We start from the raw sequence: 19133 nt of genomic DNA, 5'->3' as shown, positions 1-19133 counted from the left end.
TTATATGTCTAAGTAAAGTGTATTGTGTTGTGAGGGGTTTTACCGCCTCAAAACATCTGTAATCCTACTATGCAGATTTCATCTATCACGGGTTATTTACGGAACACATTCCTCGTGATAAAAGAGGAAACACTGATGCACAAGAGCGCAGAACTGTTCCCACATTTGTGTGTTTAGCTAGACTCTAAACAGGCCTACAAACTGTGTTTTGTGAGGCTTTAACCAACAAGGAACATATTTCAAGGATCAAGTGGTCCTGCTGATAATTCCTCTGCATTCATACAAAAGTGATTGTAAATCGACAAAGACCTTTGACTTAAAGAAGACCACAGTTTGATTGTATGATCAGCACCAGAGTTTAAATTAATTTTCACCTTTAATAAAATCAAATTTCCTGGAGAAAAAATACTCAATACCAAGGGTGTGTATTGCTAAGGGTCTGGCGATACGATACATATTGAAATTGTATCGCGATGTATCACGTTTGTACTAGAACAAATTTTCTCTTTTTTAAAGAGTACGACTTAGAAAAAAAACTGTACCTAAATGTTAATACACCTTTCGTGGAAATAGAATGATAAAAGTCATTTTATTTAATGATCATAATGTTGAGCACTTCAACTGCATCTCATATACAAGTTGTTTTATCCAAACAAAACTAAGTAATATGTCTTATACCAACAAAAACCACAAGGTTGACTGAACATTTAACATGCGCTGGTTTTGTGAAATCTTTTGTTTTGGTGCGGTGTCGAACTGCTCAAAGAGGTTCAGTGTGCTCTGCTGCCAACTAGTGGTTGGGAGTATTAGTGGAAAACAAAAGTAAGATGCTGAACCACGAGATCTAATCTCAACAGGATTTCCTGGTAAAATAAAGGTTAAATAAATAAAAATCATTTATTAAATATCATGTTGTCGGCAATTTAAATCAATACAAGTATTGCGAAATGAAATATCGTGATATATCGCTGAATCGACTCTAGACATGACAAGAAGGCCTTGATCTCAATTTACAAAAGGAGTTTAACAATTTTGAAAATCTGCGAGAAACAAAAGAAAAAATGTTTGTTCTAATAAAACTCAAAAAAGCTCAAAGAAACCTACATAATAATATTGAGCAACAGGCACTTATACTCCTTTTTTAAATAAAAGGGTAATATATATAAATATATATATTATGTATGTATTTTTGTTGTTGTCTGTAAAGTTCATCAACTGCTTAGATTCATTTGGGAAAAAAACTCAGTTGGTAAAAACCCAAATGAATACAATTTAATCATTCAAAACTTCCAAAACATAAAATTGTGTTTAAACTTTTTCCCCCCATGCAAATCAACAAAACAAAACAAAAAATAAATAACAGAGAATTGCTGCCTATTTACTTTGGAACATTATGAGCCATTACCATTTGGCTGTTGGCCATCACCGCACAGAGGCAACCAAAGGTAGTACATTCCACTCAACACGAAAACGTTGTTTGTACTTGATTTCACATCCTTCCAAGTAAAATACCTTAATGAGACAAAAATACTTTAGTAGTTTACAGGCTGTTTTTCTGCCTCTTAGTTTGAATATTTTACCTTTTTTTAAAGGTTAAGGAAAATAACATGTGTTGGAAAATGAAACACGGTTTGTATTTGTATCTCCAAAGAGATGTGTTGCTATAAAAATGACAAAACATACTGTGATACAATACTATTTTGACCACTTTTGGATCAAATAATTTACTATAAAGAGTTTACAATCACAGTTTAGAACAATAACTGAACAGCAAGCCTGACTGTCAAACTAATAATGTAATATTAATAGAACAATACTAATAAATGTATCAGTTACAAAACTTGTTTATTTAAATGTGAAGATATAGCATAATAATTATATGAATAGGTGTTAAACATTCCAAAAAAAGTGTATTGAACAAAAAGTTGGGTTTGGTGTACAGTATTCCTCCCTTATTCGTTGGGGTTATGAACCAGAGACATTCGCGAATATGCAGAATCCGCGAATACAGAGAAACCCTCGCGGCCGAAGAATGTCCGCTACCAATTCCTACTCATCAAAAACACTTCTGATCATACTTTGTACACGATTTATTAAAGAACATTGAAGTATTGCTCACCATATCTCTCAGATATGACCAAACCTCAGGTATCAGGCGGTCTCATTAAGGAAGAATGGTAAGTTAAATGCATGTGTACACCTCAAACGCCACATTCTATGTTTTTTATCTTGTATTTAAATCAGCTGCTTTTTGAATGAGTGGAGGAAAGGAGCAGACCAGTGGCTGGTCCGTTTCTGTGCTCTAAAGGATGTGTGTGAACAGTTTTTATACGTCTCTTAGCAACAGAATGACTGTGATGACACTGTTCATCCACGTGTGTGTTTGTGTGCATGTGCTCCGTGTACGTGGACAAACTGGAGGACAGGACCTACAATGAGAGCAAGATGACGAGATAAGAAGACAATGGTAAGAATGCAGTTAAAGACATTCAAAATGTACCTTTAGCACGTTTTTTTTATTGCACCTTATGCATTTTAAAGTTGAAATGAGCAGGAAACGGTTTCAAATGAACCCTGGTGGTCTATGGCTGAGTGATCTGCAGTCTTTCCTTTCATTGAATTAAAATCAAATCTGTCTTTCAAAATCTTTTAATAGCTTATGAGCAGAACAGATCACTAAAGAACATTTCCTCACTTTAAACAAACACAAATAACTGTTCCAGTGTGTAAACTAAACATGCACAGCTACAAAAAACGGAGCAGCAAATGTAATTTAAGTGAAAACGGATAAGAAGATGTTTTGAATAAAGAGTTTCAAAAGAAAGTAATCAACTCCATGACGGATATAAAGTTTGTGGTTAATCTTATATTTGTTGTTCTCTTTTGCGCATGTGTTCTTTCTCAGCTCAGTGTGTTTGTTCGCCGTCAAATGTCCTCATGACCTTTCACCCACGTGACGATTACACGTTTTCTGACATAAGATTACCGTAGATGTTAATCTCTCACATCGTTTAGCAAAAGCGTTTCGTGTTAAACACATACAGACAGTGAACACAAGAGGGTCAGAGTCACAATTCATTTACTGTCAGTTGTTCAAGTACTAAGACCTGTGTGAACATTTTCTTACATTACAAAAAATAGTATTCTATAAGTTAAATGGGACTCAACTGAGGAACTTCTGCCATGAATGTCTTAGAAAGCAAACCAGGTAAAAATACACAATTTTTACAAACTTAAACACCAAATGTCATATCACTCTATATCGGTGTTTTTCAACCAGTGTGCCATGAAAGAAAGTCAGATGTGTTATGGGAAATTATTTATTTTCACTGGTCTAACAAACATTTACCATTTCCAGAAGATCAGTTCTGTGTTCATCCAAACAGGATCAGGTATAACACTGACTAGTTAGGAATATCAAAGATTATAAAAATGAGGAAAGAAACATTTCTGTGGTGTAATAAAACATGACAGGACAAAATGAAGAATCTGTGTGGATTAATGCTGGTTTAACATGAAGAAAACGGTTCTGTGTGAAAAGTTGTGTTTCTTTTGGGCCTCAAAAGAGATCTTAGAGAGTGGGAGTTCAGGTGATCACTACACCTTAAACCCTTCACCTATGACTGCTCCTACTGTTTTTCTACCGTGACATTGAGCTGTAACTTCTGTTTAACAGTTTGCCTGTTATAGACGTGTCAAATAAGACAGAATATGTTGAAATGGTCGCATTTAGAGAAAATGTTCCTTGTTGTTAAAAACAGGACCACAAATGTTCAGAAAGTCCCACAGAACCCATCTGGATGTTATCTCCTGCACATTAGCTTCCTTTCTGTTTTTCTTTGCGACTCTCTGTGTCCTAAAGAGACGAGAACAAAGCCTCGTTAAAGCACCTGCCTGGGTTCTGGTCTTCTCTGCTCCCTGTGATGTTCATAAATTACACTTCATTGGAAACACTCTCCGATGTGCTGCTTGATGATGATGTTTTACTTGGTCATCAAACAGAAAAACTGCAGAACAGTCTTTCCTCGTCCGTCGTCGCTCCCCTTCCCTTTCCTCTCCCGTCTTCCCCTTCATTTTTTCCTGCTCGGCCACAGAGAGCGCAGCAGAGTGAGGCCCGGCGTTGCTGTTGTATAATGTTATTTACATTTCTCTGTGGTAATTAGGCCGATAGGGGAACCGCCGCGATCCCGCAGTCGATTAAGAAGAATGAGGGGGGGGTGTAGGTAGGACATAGGTCAGACAAAGTACAAAGAGCTTTTTAAGTGGGGTGATGTCATCAAGCAGAAAATGGCTTTTTGTGAGGACTAATAATAATAAATCTTTTCATTATGTCACAAATTAGAGCTAAAAGCTAAACAATCCTAATAAAATACAGCCTTTCTGATTGGAGGGGCTGTGAAGGCTTTTTGGATACTCGGTGTGTGGGATATTTCCACAACGAAAAACCTAAAAATAAATGTAAATGTGGATGGGAGCTCAACGGAAAAGCTTCACACGGTTTTTCTGATCCACCTGGATCCTGGCGGCTCTGCTCAGAAGGTTTCAGAGCTCCTGACGGAACTCTGATGAGAACGGCACCGCGTGGAGGTCGACCTCATGGCATCGGGGAGGGTGCACAGCTCAGCTTTGTTTCTCAGATGCAGAAAAGCATTTTCACAGGTAATGAATGTGTGCATGAAGTTACACATTGGGGTCAAACTTGATCCCAATGTTTGCAATGAAAAATAAGAATAATTTTTGCAAGAATCCTAAAGAGTTCCTGGTGCTGCACTATCACCCGGGTCCGATACGTGCACGTGGACGCGTCTGGCGGCAGGCTGGTTGGGGCCCCCCGTTATGTAAGGCGCCGTGTGACACAGCCGTGAGGCTCTTTGTGTTTCTGTGCGACTGTACATGGAGAATGTATATGTGGGTTTGTTTATTGTACTAACATTGAACCCAACACATTAACGGTGGTTCTGAGAAGAGCGGGGAGGGAGGGAGGGAAACGAGGGAGGCGGTTGGGGTAGGGGGGCAGGTGATGGGAGGGGGGTTCAAGCAACATATGGAATACGCATCGCGTCTCTGATAAGGATCAAGGTGGTTACATAAGCGCCTCCGTCCCTTTGTTTCGTCCAAGAAAACACTGGCAATCACCTCTGACGGCCCATGTGTGAGTGTGCGCTTGTGTGAGGCAGCCTGTTTAAGACACACAAAATGGACAGAGTAACAAAGTCTCAGATGTCGTCTCATCTGCTGGACACTGGCTGGAGTTTGTGTTTAATGAAGGAATGCGTACGCTGAACAGGAGACGCCATCTTAAAACTGACTTTAAAAAGAAAAGAAGTTGGAAACAAATCCCTAAAACGTCCACCATGAGACGTCACAACTGTTCTTTTTTTTTAACAAAACTACTTTTGCCTAATTTAAAAAAACAAACTTGTCCTCAAATTGTTCCAAAATATAATTATATTACAAAAATAATAAGAGAAAAGGTTCTCGAAGGATAAAGTAATTGTTTACCTTCCTTGAGATTTTCCAAAGCGAAACTTTCCAGATGAATTTCTCTCTATTCCAAGTTATTTTTTTTCTCCAGATTCTCCGTAATTAAATATGGTGGAGCATCGGGCCACCAAAACAGTCATATTATGAGAATATAGTTGTGTATTTACCAGAAATAAAACCTGTACATTCACGACTGTAAATCTCATAAACTTACAACTTTGTTTCATACATTTACAAGATTAAGAACATATATATATATATATATTACAAGGTTAAAGTTAATACCTATTTATTAAAGAAACAGGAAAACCTCTCAGCAGTTCCCATTGATGAAACCATCATGAAATCCCAGATATCCACATCCAATCATTTCGGACAAATTTGGTTTTTTTCACCCGTTAATTTATGACTTTTTTTCTTGTATGTTTTTTAAAGTAATAAATTTACAACATTTAAAATTAAATATTTACAACTTTAAGACACTTAAGTTTAAAAGAAAAAAGAAATAAATCTAGATTATGACTTTTAAAGTTGTACAAATACAATTTTATTCTTGTAATTTAACAGTTGTGACTTTTTTCTTGTAAGTTTACAACTTTAAACTCATAATTTAAAAGATACACATTTTTCTTTAGTAGACTACCCGTAATATGTGGGCAGAACACACTGTTTTTTTCTGTTTTATTACAGCCAATTTCAGGCAAATACTCAACAAAATAAAGTCTTACAAAACACAATAAAATAGACTTTATTGAGTATTACTTTAACCAAATTTTTATCGTGAAAAGAAAAATAAATAAAACCATTTTCAATTTACTTTATTTCTCATCAAATGTTAATTTTTTCCAGTTAATGTTGAACAACTTTTATTGTTTCTCTAGATGAAAGTTTTTGCACCATTAAGTCTTATTTTAATTAGCATGGACACTTGAATTAGTTCTGCTTTTATCCCCAAATAACATCAAGATTTAAAAATAATAATAATAAAACAAAAAGGTTAAGAAAAAGTGGAGTTTAAATGAAGATGAAAAAAAACCTTCACCTGAGCCAAAGATGAGGTTAAAGGAGACAAAGTCTAAAAATATAATGTTTGGTGTTTTAACAAAAACCTTAGACTGATAAGAGACTAAAGACCTATTTTGATCTGTTCTTCAGATATGGAAACTTCTTATCTGTAGATGAAAAGTTCATTTTTTCAAAGAGAAATTGACAAAAACAGAAGACGAGGTCATGTGTTTTCAATTTACTTTGGTGAGTCACTACTGAGACATTCCAAAGTACAACAAAACTTTATTTTGTTAGAAGGTAATTAGGTGTAAAATATGTCATTCAATAAAAAAAAATTCACATTTTTGTCATTTGAAATACCAAATCAGTTTTAGTCATCATTCTAATTTTACTACACTGTTCTAGTAAAAGCTTTATGTATATATATATATATATATATATATATATATATACATACACACACACACATTATGACCTCATTGTTTGCTTAATTGTAATAAACTACAAAATGAGTTTCCTGGTATGTAAATTGAGCATTTCTCTAAAAAAACAAACAATCTATTAAACAATTTTCTCTCTTTAAACAAATTAATTGAATCTGTAAGATTTTACACATCAGTTTTCTTAAGCTTCCTCTCGCTAACAAGCTCATCAGGTTTGGTGAGGCTGAATTGAGGCTGATGAAAGCCTCGTCAGCGGCGTCAAGGTCAAGTTGCTTTGAAAGAACATGGAACATCACGCAACACGGGCCGTCTCATCCGCACACAATGTACAGTAGCAACTTTAATACAATATATGTAAAAAAGAAAGTATTTCCCAACAGGAACATTCTATAGACAAAACATTCGTCACTCTGAGATGACGGGACCGTCCCACCCACGAACGTCCATTGTGTGACTCTACACCTCCATGAGGATGGACAGACCGTCTGAAAGTGTGTTTGATGAAAGAACGGCGAGCAGTAAATGAAGTTCGTTTGGAAAGCAAAATGTCAAACAGAATCTAGAAAATTGCACCTCTAACTCAACAGGCCACCTATACGATACATCAGAGAAGCACAAAGATTTGGTGAAGAAAACAATTAGTCATAGTTATACGTGAATATTTGTGGAAAAAGTGAGAAAAGTTGCTGTCTTTTAAGTGAAATTTTCACAGATGTATCATGAATTAACCACATTAAACCATCCAAAGAAAACGTACATGCATGCTTCATTGAATTTCTTCACTTTGACATTTGGAGCATTGGGCAGAAATCACATTCTGTCAGCACCATTGACAGCTCTCGCCGCAATGCTCTGTTACAAACTATCGGATTCCTGTGAGGCGGCCCGCTGGGGGGGGGCCCACTGAGATGGAGGACCCCATCTAGGGAGATCCTTCAGAAGGGGAACCAGAGTCACATCCGCACCAGCCATACCCGACTCCCCGCCCGTACGAACCAGATCGGGGGAGGCCTTCACTTGATTGGTACGTAAATTATGTACATTTAATGTGGTATGTGGACCACATACGCAGTATAACACATATATTAGTGAAACATTCATGATAAGTCCATTAGACAAATGTAGACATGTGGAAACCCATAAAATGTGTAAGATTTACATAATAATTATATGGGAAAATACACGTAAACGGTGTAGTTTTTAACCAACCAAATATTTTGAACAGCTCAACACTGATTTCACAGACATCGGCTGAAACCTTCAACGGACAGTGAATGACAAACACTAATGAGTTATGTATTTCACACATGCGTCACGAAGGACCAACATGTCATACGTGGAGAACGCTCAAATATACATCGTGGCAGCGTGACACGACCTCGAGGAAATACACTTTCTGCATTTTAGAACTCGAGATTGGATTTAAAATGACAGCTAAGGACTTGAATTTAAACTTCAGACTTCCAAAAAGGAGCTTGTGAGAATATATGTTTGTTTGCAGATGATTATGGGTGAAAACAGTTTTTAAGCATAAAACATTGTGGAGATAATTTCAGCTAAATACCAACATGGCAGCTTTTAAGATGGGATACATGAGAATTCACTATTAGAATGACTAGAATACATGTGAAAGCCTTAATAACTGACAGTAGGGTTGTACAATATGATCAACTAAAACCCTTTAACTCCACTTATTTTAGCAACAGTGTAGGCTTAAAAGGGGTTAAACATCGCCTCCAATCAGAATTGGTTTGAGTTCTGATAAACTTCACATCAATAGATTTAGAATAACAAAAGTTCAATCTTGGTAAATATATATCACGATAAGTATTGTATCGTGATACGAATCGTATTATCAGACTCTTGATAATACACACTCCTACTCTGCATTGTTGGACTACATTAATAAAGTTGATTGGACGAGACACCGCATTTAAGAACAAGTCCAGAAAAAGCTTTTTGTGTCTGCGGTGTAAGAATAAACCTAGAATATTGAAGTATAATTCACTTATTTATTCAACCTGAAAGAAAACACCTTCAACAGGCAGAGTTTTAGACTTAATCAGGGCAAAAATGTAAAACTGGTTTTAGAAAATGTGTCAAAAATAAAGTAAATATATGTCTGTGTTTTCCCCTCTTCACTAACTCCTAATTTATCACAGCCAAAAAAAAGAATCTCATTTGTAATCAAGTCCAAATAGAATATACTGAGTTCATCTGTCCACACTAAGCAGAAACTTAAGGTTAAAGCTCAAATTAAGGATAATCTAGGAGAAGATAACAGTTTAAACCATGTTTTAGTGCTTTTCTTAAAGAAGATTAACCACTAACAACTCTCTTTTGGACGGTCTGCTAAATCTGGCAGTATTCTGAGCATGTGTATTCTCGAGCCAACGCTGCCCCCTGCAGGTTGACAGTGTGTCTGCGTCTGCTGTGAGTTCCTACTTTAGTCTGGAAGCAGCAGAACAGCTGCGTCAGGTAGGGGTGTTTCCTGGCCAGCGCCAGAATCCTCTTCTCCGTCATGGTGCAGTCCACGTCGTCGTCCTGCAGGATCACGTCTTTCTTCAGGACTTTGACGGCGTAAACTTCGTCTGTGCCTTTCAGCTCCGCCAGCATCACCTGAAGACACAGGGCGGGTCAGAGGCCGGGGCGTTTCATCGGAGCGCCGCGTGAGGTCACACCGACCTTCCCAAAGCTGCCCTTCCCCAGAACTTTGATGAACACGAAGTCGTGCAGGTTCATCCGCTTCGTCTCTGGAGCAGCTTTGACGTCTCCGTTCTCCTGGGTTTCCTCGGCGTCCCCGCTCACGCTGTTGCCTTCACCTTCTCCTTCGAGGGTGTCACAGGTTACCGTGGCGATGGAGGAGGAGGAGGAAAGCGTGGTCAGCTCATCACCGCGCTGGTCGAAGGACAGAGCTTTTCGAATGTTCTCCAGCTCCTTCACGTCTGCCCAAACAGAGCGGTGATGAGCTGATGGTACGAGGTCAGGTTCGTGGTCTGAAGCTGACATACCTTGGTCACATGGGGATGCGGGGGCGGACTTTGAGCGATCATCTTCTGTCTGCGCTTCCGATAAAGACTGCTGGGAATCCTGAATCTGTGGAAGCTGATCAGTCACAGTTTATCATTTTTGAAAAACATTTTTTGAAAACACTTTTTAACATTTTTGGGATTATTTTCAGACCTTTTTCCGTCTCTGGGCGCTGTTGGAGATCTTGTCCGGGGTGACCCCGAGGTCTGACAGGACCTTAGCGATTCCTCTGGCATCCACGCCGCAGTTCGGCGCCACGTTGCTCTCACAGCGCCGGTGTACGTTTACTTTACACACTGAAGCGCAACATGAAACAAAATCAGACAACAGCAAACAAAAGATAACAAATCAGCCAAAAATGTTAGCATGTTGCTAAAATAGAAACTAAACTTTAAATTAGCCAATAAAATTCTCCAGTTGCTTTTTGTACAGATGTTAAATGTATATTAATGGCTATTTGCACAGTTTTTTGTACTAAAACTGATGATTACAATAAAGTTTATAAAAAAAAAAGAGTAGATAACAAAAATGTTAGCATGCTGCTAAAATAGAATCTAAGCTTCAAATTACACTTAAAAAACCCTGGAGGTAACACATTAGCCAAAAACATTAGCATGTCTCTAAAATTTAAGCTAAACTCCAAATTACCCCAAAAAACCTCAGTAGAGGCCAAATTAGCCAGAAAAGCTAGTTCGCTGCTTAATTACTAACTAAACGCCAAAAATAGTCTAAAATTCCTTAGTAGACTAAATTAGTCAAAAGTAATAGCCTGTTGCTAAAATAGAAGCTAAACTCTAAATTAGCCTTAAAAAACCCAGTTGCTGTATAGATATTAAATGTATATTAATGGCTATTTTTACAATAACGTTTATTAAGAAAAAACTAGCAAAAATGTTAGCCTGTTGCTAAAATAGAAGCTAAACTTCAAATTAGCTAAAAAAAAAAACCCTGGAGATAAAAAAAACAAAAAATTTGCCAAAAACGTTAGCATGTTGCTAAAATAGAAGCTAAACTCTAAATTAGCCTATGAAAATCTCAGTAGATAAATTAGCCCAAAAGCATGTTGCTAAAATATTACGTAAATTCCATTTTTTTTTTATTACTATAAAAGATGAAATCCTATCCCATTAATATATTTAAAGGCTTGTTGCTAATCTAGAAATTTGGAGACTTTCTCATTCATTTCCTATGGGGCATATTTTACACTCTGAAGTGCGACATGATACAAAATCAGACAACAACCAACGAGCAGACGCCGCGTTCTCCACACACCTTTACACTGGAGCCCCTGGCGCAGCAGCCCCCACAGCAGAGACCCACAGTGGTCACAGAAGGTCAGGACTTTGAAGTTGTGGATGCTGAACTTATGAGGGACGTTGACACTGAACCTCTGAGACCCGACTGGCTGTAAGAAACACAGACAACTCATGAATACTTTGGAGGTGTTCAGGGGAAATCGTAGCTCTTCTTTTTGTTTTAAAAACTAAAGTTACACAGAAAATATGGAAGTTTTTGAAGATCTCCTTAAAACGTAAGCGTCCGATCTGCAGCTGGAGTCCGTACCTCTCCCACTGTGTTGTCCTGCTTCTTCATGCCCGCACACTTGGTGATGATGAGCTCATGACAACGCTTATGGACCACACAGGTGCACACTGACGACAAATCCAGAATAAATCGGAATTACAGAACGAAATAAATGTCTCAAAACCAGCTACAGAAAAAGAAATGCCTGTAAATGTTATAAATTTTGAAACTTTTCAATAACAAATTTGCTAAATATGCAAATATCCATTTAGGGAGTTTACTTCTTCTTCTTTTGTTTTACGGTGGTTGACCCACAACTTTTAGGTCGTGTCTGCCACCTACTGGTTAGGAGTCTAATTACATCTTCTCTCCTGCCGTTTTTTCCCATCTTTAAACAGACTCGATCGCTGAACTGTATCATGTATGATTGGGGTGCTTTTCGATTCTTGGAGTAAAGTCTGTTCTTAATTATGCGTCTGATTGGAAGCTCAGAACTTCAAAATAAGAGTCCACAGCAACAGCAAAATGAGCTGATTATTATTAGTTTATGATCATTAGCTTATTCTACTACAGATGTGGCATAAAAATGTTTTTATTTATTAGATTTTATTTCTAAAAAGGATTGTTAGACACAAAGAGAAACGTATTTTTTTGAATGTTTATTCACAGCTTGTTTACATAAAAACAGCATTACCTTGACACTGGTAGCCCTGCTTCCCCAAAACGCCCCTAAAATGGAGAAACAGACACAAAAGAAGCAAACGTCAGTAAAATGGGTTCAATCTGAAGCCGGCTGCATGAAGAAAAATGTAGAATTCTGTGAGATTCAATTTAATTAACTCTTTTGTCTCATATTTAGAACAGCTTCTACAGTTTTCTCATCTTATTAATTAAACTCAAATAACAAAAGGAACTTTTTTGGAAGCTGAAAAATGTATTAATCCGCTCAAACAATAGGTGTGTTGTTGTGCATTTGCTGAATCAGCTCAGGACGCCTGAGCACAGATTTAATGTTCTTTTGGAGATAAGCTGAAGACCACGTGACTCCGCCCCCCAGTGCAGGAATCAAACCCATAGAAGCGAACACAGCTAGCTTTGTCTTTTGCTCGTCTCTTCACAGCATCCTCTGACCTCACGCCGCCACAGGAGCAGGTCGGTTTAAGAAAGGAAACTGCAGCAGGGAATCATGGGATATGGGTGCAAACTCACTTCTATTTAGAGTCATCGGTTCATTCGCTGCTGTTGGGTAAAACGTCATTTCTGACAGAACCGACGCTTGAGTTTCAGGATCTCTGTAATTATCCAAACCAGAGTGTGTTTCTGACCAGATAAAGTCCCTGCAGTGGGAGCAGTAGGTGGGCTGTCTCAGGTAGGTGGCCATGAACTTGTGCCCGTTGACCTGGTGAACCCTACGGCGGACGGCGCCCTGCCGCTTCCTGGGACGCATCCGCTGCCGGAAAACTCTCTCTTCATTTTCAGACGCGACCGCAGCTGCAGGAAGAAGGCAAGAGAGTAGAAAAATCATTTTGCTGTGCTGGAACAAGACATCCAAACCACATGTAGGAAAAAGCTGCACTAGCACAAAACAGCCAGTAGAGGGAGACAAAACCACACGAATCACCTCTAGTCTTAAGGGTGTTTTTTTTTTTTTTTTTTTTTTTTTTTTTTTTTAAATAAATTCCATGTTTTTGTTCTGATTTATAACAAAAGGAATTGCTGGAGACAATAAATAGTTCTAAATGACTGTCTAGCCACACGTAAATGCTACACCTATAGTGTAAATATGAAAATAAGTCATTTCACACTTCAGATAATAAACCTTATAAACAAACCTTATAAACAAACCTTATAAATAAACCTTTTTTTCACATTTTGAAAGATATCTGTGAGTTTTTGTCTGTTGACAGCTTTAACCAAACATAACATCTCTGCTCGAATGAAAAATTGTTCTTTCAAAGCCACTTTAAACTGCCTGTGTGCGACATTCTCAACTGAGGTAATGTAACGGGATAAATTTATGACTCTCTGCTTAATGGACTCATCTGTCCATTGAATGAAATGACTCGCAAAACAAGCTCAGGTCCATTTAGTTAATTCAGTCCACACTGACCCTGAGCGAATTTAGTCATTTATGAAAAGCAGAGCAGGTTAGACTAGAGAAGAGGGAGAGATGATCTTTTTTTTTCTTTAAAAACACCTTTATGGGGTCAGAGATGCGCCCTCCACTCACACTCCCAACTGCTGGGGCCTCCAGACGGACACATTCCATCCCCGCTGTCATGCTTTGCCACCTCTCCCTCCAGCTCTTCCATCCCATCACCTAGCAACTGACAGCTGTAGCCTAGCAACAGTGAGGCAGTGGCTGTTGTGATGTAAACAATAGTCCTTTCACGACGTCCTGGTCTCAATCAAAAAATAAAGTTTCAGTCCATGTTTACTCTGTCACTTCAGAGGTAATGTTACGTCCTGCTGCTGCTTCAGCACGCCCTGACATTCTACTCATCTGGTAGGCGGGGCCAATGATCTTAATAAGCACCTGTCAGGTACTTAATGCAGAGGAGGCCTCACCAGCAGCAGGCGGTGTAGCATTTTGGTATACTTTGTTCTTTTCCTCCTCAGTAGTCTTACACTGCTGGGCTTTGTTATTTTAGTTTGGGTTGGTAGTCTTGATTTGTGGACTTTGTTTATTTGTTTTCTTTGGGCAGGTTTTGGCTAAGCAGGGAGCTGCCGACTCAGACGGTCGACATGGCTGGGTCAACGGTCTACCTGACTTCATTTATTTTTGACCAAGAACATGTATGTGATAAAACTGAAACTTCTAGAAATATTCTAATGGAATGACCATCAAACATGGGCAGATGAAGACTTGGAATGACCGATTTTCATGCCAACACGTCCAAAAAAGTACAATAAATGAACTTCTGCACTTTCCTCCATGATTAATCGTTGGCAAGAACCATTTTTGTTTAATTGCAGATCCACAGCAGAACTTTAATACCTATTAAAAGTAAACTTAAAACCCCCACATTGCTGCTCCTCCTTTCAGCAGCACTGTGGAGCTTGTTGGGACGGAGAGCAGCTGTGATGCTGCAGCAAAGTGTTCAGAAGTTTGTGACGTCTTTTTTTGTTTCATTTTCAGCCAGCAGGCGTTAGTCAGAGACAGCTTGGCTTTCAGGATCATATAATATTTGCAGAAGGTGCTGCTGAAAAACCACCTAAGATCTGGGACATCAGTATGTTCTGCTTCAAAGTGGTGGTTAGAAAGACGTGCAGATATTCAGGTGACCTCTCAGAGCAAAACAATGTGGATTTTAACGCTTGCTGGAGGAGTAAAATGCATTTGCTTTTTTTTTTTCTTGATTCAAATGAATACGCAGCTTTTATATTGGACAGTTTGTATGAAATTTACCTGAAATCATTTTAAATGGGCTAAAATCTTGGGGTTTCCTTTTCCAAGATCGAAGTACAAATACACAGATTTTTTTTTCCATGTGTTTGCAGATATCAGGTATTTAAACATTTGTTGATTTTTGTTTGTATAAACTAAATGATGAATCCATTTGAAAATGTTTTTTTTAACCAAATCAAAATAGAATAACATTTTATTTTAAGGTAAATTCATCAAACAGTAGCCTATTAAATGCTTATTTGGAACTCCTTGTTTTTAGATTTTATTATCTTATTATAAGAGATAAGATCTTTGCCGCATGGACAGATCTTACTACCATCTAGTGATTTTTATTCTTAAAAGTCTTGTCACACCACCGCTAAGTGCAATTAGCACACTGTCCACGTATGTAATTTCAGGGTTTTTTGTCGTACATATGTGATTTAGGTCATTCACAAATGTTTTTTTGTGTTCGTCGATGTGCACATAAATATTGTCAAGAATTTTGTCCGACAGTTCTTTACTGATTTGGTTTTGAGCTCTTAAAAATTTGTTGGACAGTTAAGAATTTCATTTACAACATCAAAAGCGGAAACATAACGACAAAAGCCACAACAAGATGACATTTCCGTTGTGCTGTGGCTTGCTGTGGCTTTTGTCGTCGTCATGCTTCTTTTGTCGTCGTGCTTCGGCTTTTGTCGTCGTGCTTCTTTTGTCATCGAGCTTCAACTTTTGCTGTCATGCTTCGATTTTTGTCGTTGTGCTTCGGCTTTTGTCGTCCCGCTTTTGTCGTCAAGCTTCAACTTTTGTCGTCGTGCTTCGACTTTTGTCACTGTGCTTCTTTTGTCGTCGTGCTTCTTTTGTCGTCGAGCTTCTTTTGTCGTCGAGCTTCTTTTGTCGTCGAGCTTCGGCTTTTGTCGTCGTGCTTCTTTTTTTGTCATCGTGCTTCGGCTTTTGTCGCCGTGCTTCTTCTTTTGTCATCGTGCTTCATTTGTCGTCGAGCTTCGGCTTTTGTCGTTGTGCTTCTTCTTTTGTCATTAAACTTCGGCTTTTGTCGGCGTGCTTCTTCTTTTGTCGTCGAGCTTCCGCTTTTGTCGTTGTGCTTTGGCTATTTCGCTTACGTGAGCCGTGTCCGCCACTGTAGTTATACATCTTTGAAATTTTCACCTAAAAGACCACGACTTTTCTCACAGTTTCCACGCAGATTCACGTATGACCAATTATTATCCGTGTAAAGTGTGCAAATTGTAAATGTGTACATTTCCTTTCTCTTTTTTGTGCTATAACTAAAAAACAACACATTTACAGTAATAATAAAAACCCTGAATGTAATAGTCTAACCATCACACATTTAAAATCATTCGTAGGGTCGGGTTAGGGGTTGAGAGTGAATCTGTGGTTGTGTTGAAGCTACTTGGCTGATTGCAGTTCTGAGATTTAGCTCTTCATCCATTTGATCGTTGTGATGCAAACGCATTTAAGTAATGACTCATTTCAGTGGATCACAACCACAAATATCTAGTCATTCCATTAATTTCTTTCTTAGCTGGTCCGTTTTTTCATAATGAAAGCCACCGGTGGGAAAGAATGGTGAAAAATGGATGCAAAAAGTCATCATTTCAACCTTTTTGTTTATGAAAGAATAAAAATGAAAGCTGATATTTGACCTAATGAGGCTGTTGGAGCTCTCTCTCACTTTGTGTCATGTAACTGGTCCATTAGAGATCAGTCCACTCTAGTAATGAACAGATTCCACTCTCCATCCTCCTCCTTTATTCCTCTTAACGATACTATCTGTGGCACACGCGGATGCAGAAACTTTGTGGGGAAGATTCCCACCAAACAGCCGAGTTGTCTCATGGTTTGAAAACATTTGTGTTTTTTTCTGCTTAGACAGAGGAAGACAGAGCTGCAGACAGAACCACCAAATAACAGATCTGAGAACTGTTTTGAGAAACTTTGACATTAAAGTTTAGTTTTTTAGTTTAAATGCATCTCTAAATAAAAATTAAGTACAAAAATTTAAATCAGATTTTAGCTAATTTAAATCATAGAAAGTAAACTAGATCCAAATCAAATATTTTGTAGTGTAAGAAGATCTGGTGTCATTAACCCTGCAGGGTTCAAGTCCCAAACACTTTCAGTTCTTGTTTTGTTTAGGCTGGTCTTCCTTTCCACTGGTGACTTTTGAGGCTTATATTATTAATTTAGAGCCCCTGCAATGTACATACATGTTAAATAACATGTTTGAATGGGTCCAAAAGATGTTTTCAGTATTAAAACTATCACAAGTTCCACATAAAGACAACAACAAAAAAAAGAAAAAAAGAAAAGTTATTAACATTTGACATTTTTGGGAAGCAAAACTTGAGATATCTTGACAAAATCAAAAGAAACTGAAGCTTTTACCTTTAATTTATCTGAAAATAACATTCAAAGCTTTGAGGCTTCAGTCTTACAAAAACAATTCCAAAGAATGGTGACCTTTGGTGGCAAATGACTTATAAAAAGCACAACTGAACCATAAAAACGTCACCAATAAAAGCTTAGAAAAGGCAGCAGGGACTTTTGCTTTCTAATAACAGGATTCTTTTGTTAAAAAGTGAGGCATTTGTTTAAAAAAAAAAACTGTCACCGACAGAATACAAACTACAAGTCAGAGTTCCACATTTGCCTAATGGACTGAGTTTAAATGCATGCTACATGAAGCCTGAACGAGCTCGAGCAGCGTGAATTCATTAGCATCAAGAAAGCTCCCGTCTTCAGGAGTTCTTGTTGCTTTTTCTGGTTTAGAATAGAAACTGTCAGGGGGAACCTGTGAGAGGTTCTTACACTCACTGGTAGAAACCCTTTGCAGTGAAAGATCGATGCTACAAAGTCCTACAGATGTCTTCCATATGATTTTGGTTGAACTGCTGCTCTTAGGTGATAAGTAGAAAATCCTCCAAATGGCCACTTATATTCTTAAGACCCACTCAGATCCTCTTTTGATCTATTTTAACCTTAGTGAATACTGTAGCTAACCCTCTACACATGTAGTGCTCCACTTAACCAGAATTAACTAATGTGGTAATATAACCCAAAAAGTGATCTGAAGATGTTCTCAAGAGGTTAAAAGTGTCCCAAATAGTCTTTTGGTTATGATTGTGCAGTTTTTAATCAAAATCAAAAAAGTCCCGTCATTTCCTAGATCGGGGTCGGCGACCTTTAACAGTAAAAGAGACATTTGGTCTCGTTTTCTACTGATTAAAACCTAGAAGGAGCTGCAAAGTTTTACTTTAGTGTTCAAGAAATTTAGATTTGCATTTATGACTTACTTTTTTTTAATAATAAATATGAATTATCCCTATTTTTGGGCACGAACAAAAGCAAAAAAAAAGAAAAAGAACCTAGCAGCTCTCAAAATGTGTTTTTTTTTAATTGCAGAAGAATTAACAGAAGCTGAAATAACTCCTTTTCAAAATAAAAGATGCTCTGTGCCAAACAGGATCGTCTCAGTGCAGTTCTGGACAGCTAGTTACCAATATTGTGCAGCACAACATAATATGTGCTTTTAAATGATAAAAGATCAAACTTTTATCCAAAGTTTTGCTTTGCATATAAAATCTGTTCATTCTGGAGGTAGAGTTGATCAAACAAGACGTCTTCAGGTCAACAGGGATGTAAAAGCCTACACAGTTTATCGTCTATGTGCTCCTCAGACATCAATTTATACATTTAACTCATCTAAATTAAATTAACGCTAATTAAGTCATTTGTTTTGTCTGTTCCTGAGTTACAACAATCTGAATAAAGAAATACCCAGTAATACAATTTTAAGCTCAAAATTCTCTATAAATGTCCTTCATCGTGTAGAAAAAGGCTACAAGAACACGGTTTTCATCAGAGTGGGTCTTTACGATGTTTTTTTGTAAACCAATCGGTTGAACAATAAAGTTCTGCTTTAGGCTGGAGTTAGACAATTCAATGCTGAGTCCACATCTAATCCAAGTTTAGGAAAAGTGTTACCAGTTTTACAGGAATCAGAGCAACATTTCTAAAGCGAGGATTCACAAAGTAACATGCTTGAACTTCTGAAAAAGAAACTGTTTCTCGACTCAGAAGATAACAGTAACAACCATAAGAGTTCAGGCAAACAAAACCCAATGACTTCATCTGAAAGCTCAGAAACACAACGTCAGAAACCAGTGAAAGAAGAACACAAACTGAAAACACGTCATATTTGTTTCAATGAGCTTCAGCCGATGGTCTTACCT

The 19133-nt window shown here is 37.8% G+C and overlaps 1 protein-coding gene across 8 annotated transcripts in view; it reads right to left on the bottom strand.

The window, feature by feature from the left end:
- The window catches only part of LOC112161503 (protein kinase C epsilon type), a 118975-nt gene that overhangs the window by 32153 nt on the left and 67689 nt on the right, over window positions 1–19133 (bottom strand). For 5 of the 8 annotated variants that reach the window (XR_002921896.2, XR_004949131.1, XR_002921897.2 and 2 more), the window contains exons 3-10: window positions 12815–12980; window positions 12184–12218; window positions 11529–11617; window positions 11238–11370; window positions 10119–10261; window positions 9947–10040; window positions 9621–9880; window positions 9381–9554 (exon numbers count right to left, since the gene is read on the bottom strand). Coding sequence is in view for 5 of the 8 variants with exons in the window: in XM_036215389.1 (XP_036071282.1) it covers window positions 9381–9554; window positions 9621–9880; window positions 9947–10040; window positions 10119–10261; window positions 11238–11370; window positions 11529–11617; window positions 12184–12218; window positions 12815–12980 (1094 nt within the window). In the remaining 3 variants the exon portion in view is untranslated. The remainder of the gene's footprint in view (window positions 1–9380; window positions 9555–9620; window positions 9881–9946; window positions 10041–10118; window positions 10262–11237; window positions 11371–11528; window positions 11618–12183; window positions 12219–12814; window positions 12981–19133) is intronic. The other 3 variants (XM_024296668.2, XM_024296667.2, XM_024296666.2) reach the window with 3 other exon arrangements.

The sequence above is a fragment of the Oryzias melastigma genome, linkage group LG15, assembly GCF_002922805.2.
Source record: "Oryzias melastigma strain HK-1 linkage group LG15, ASM292280v2, whole genome shotgun sequence".
NCBI classification, from domain to species: domain Eukaryota; kingdom Metazoa; phylum Chordata; class Actinopteri; order Beloniformes; family Adrianichthyidae; genus Oryzias; species Oryzias melastigma.
The sequence above is the reverse complement of the archived record's forward strand: the minus strand, read 5'-3'. Positions and strand labels throughout refer to the sequence as shown.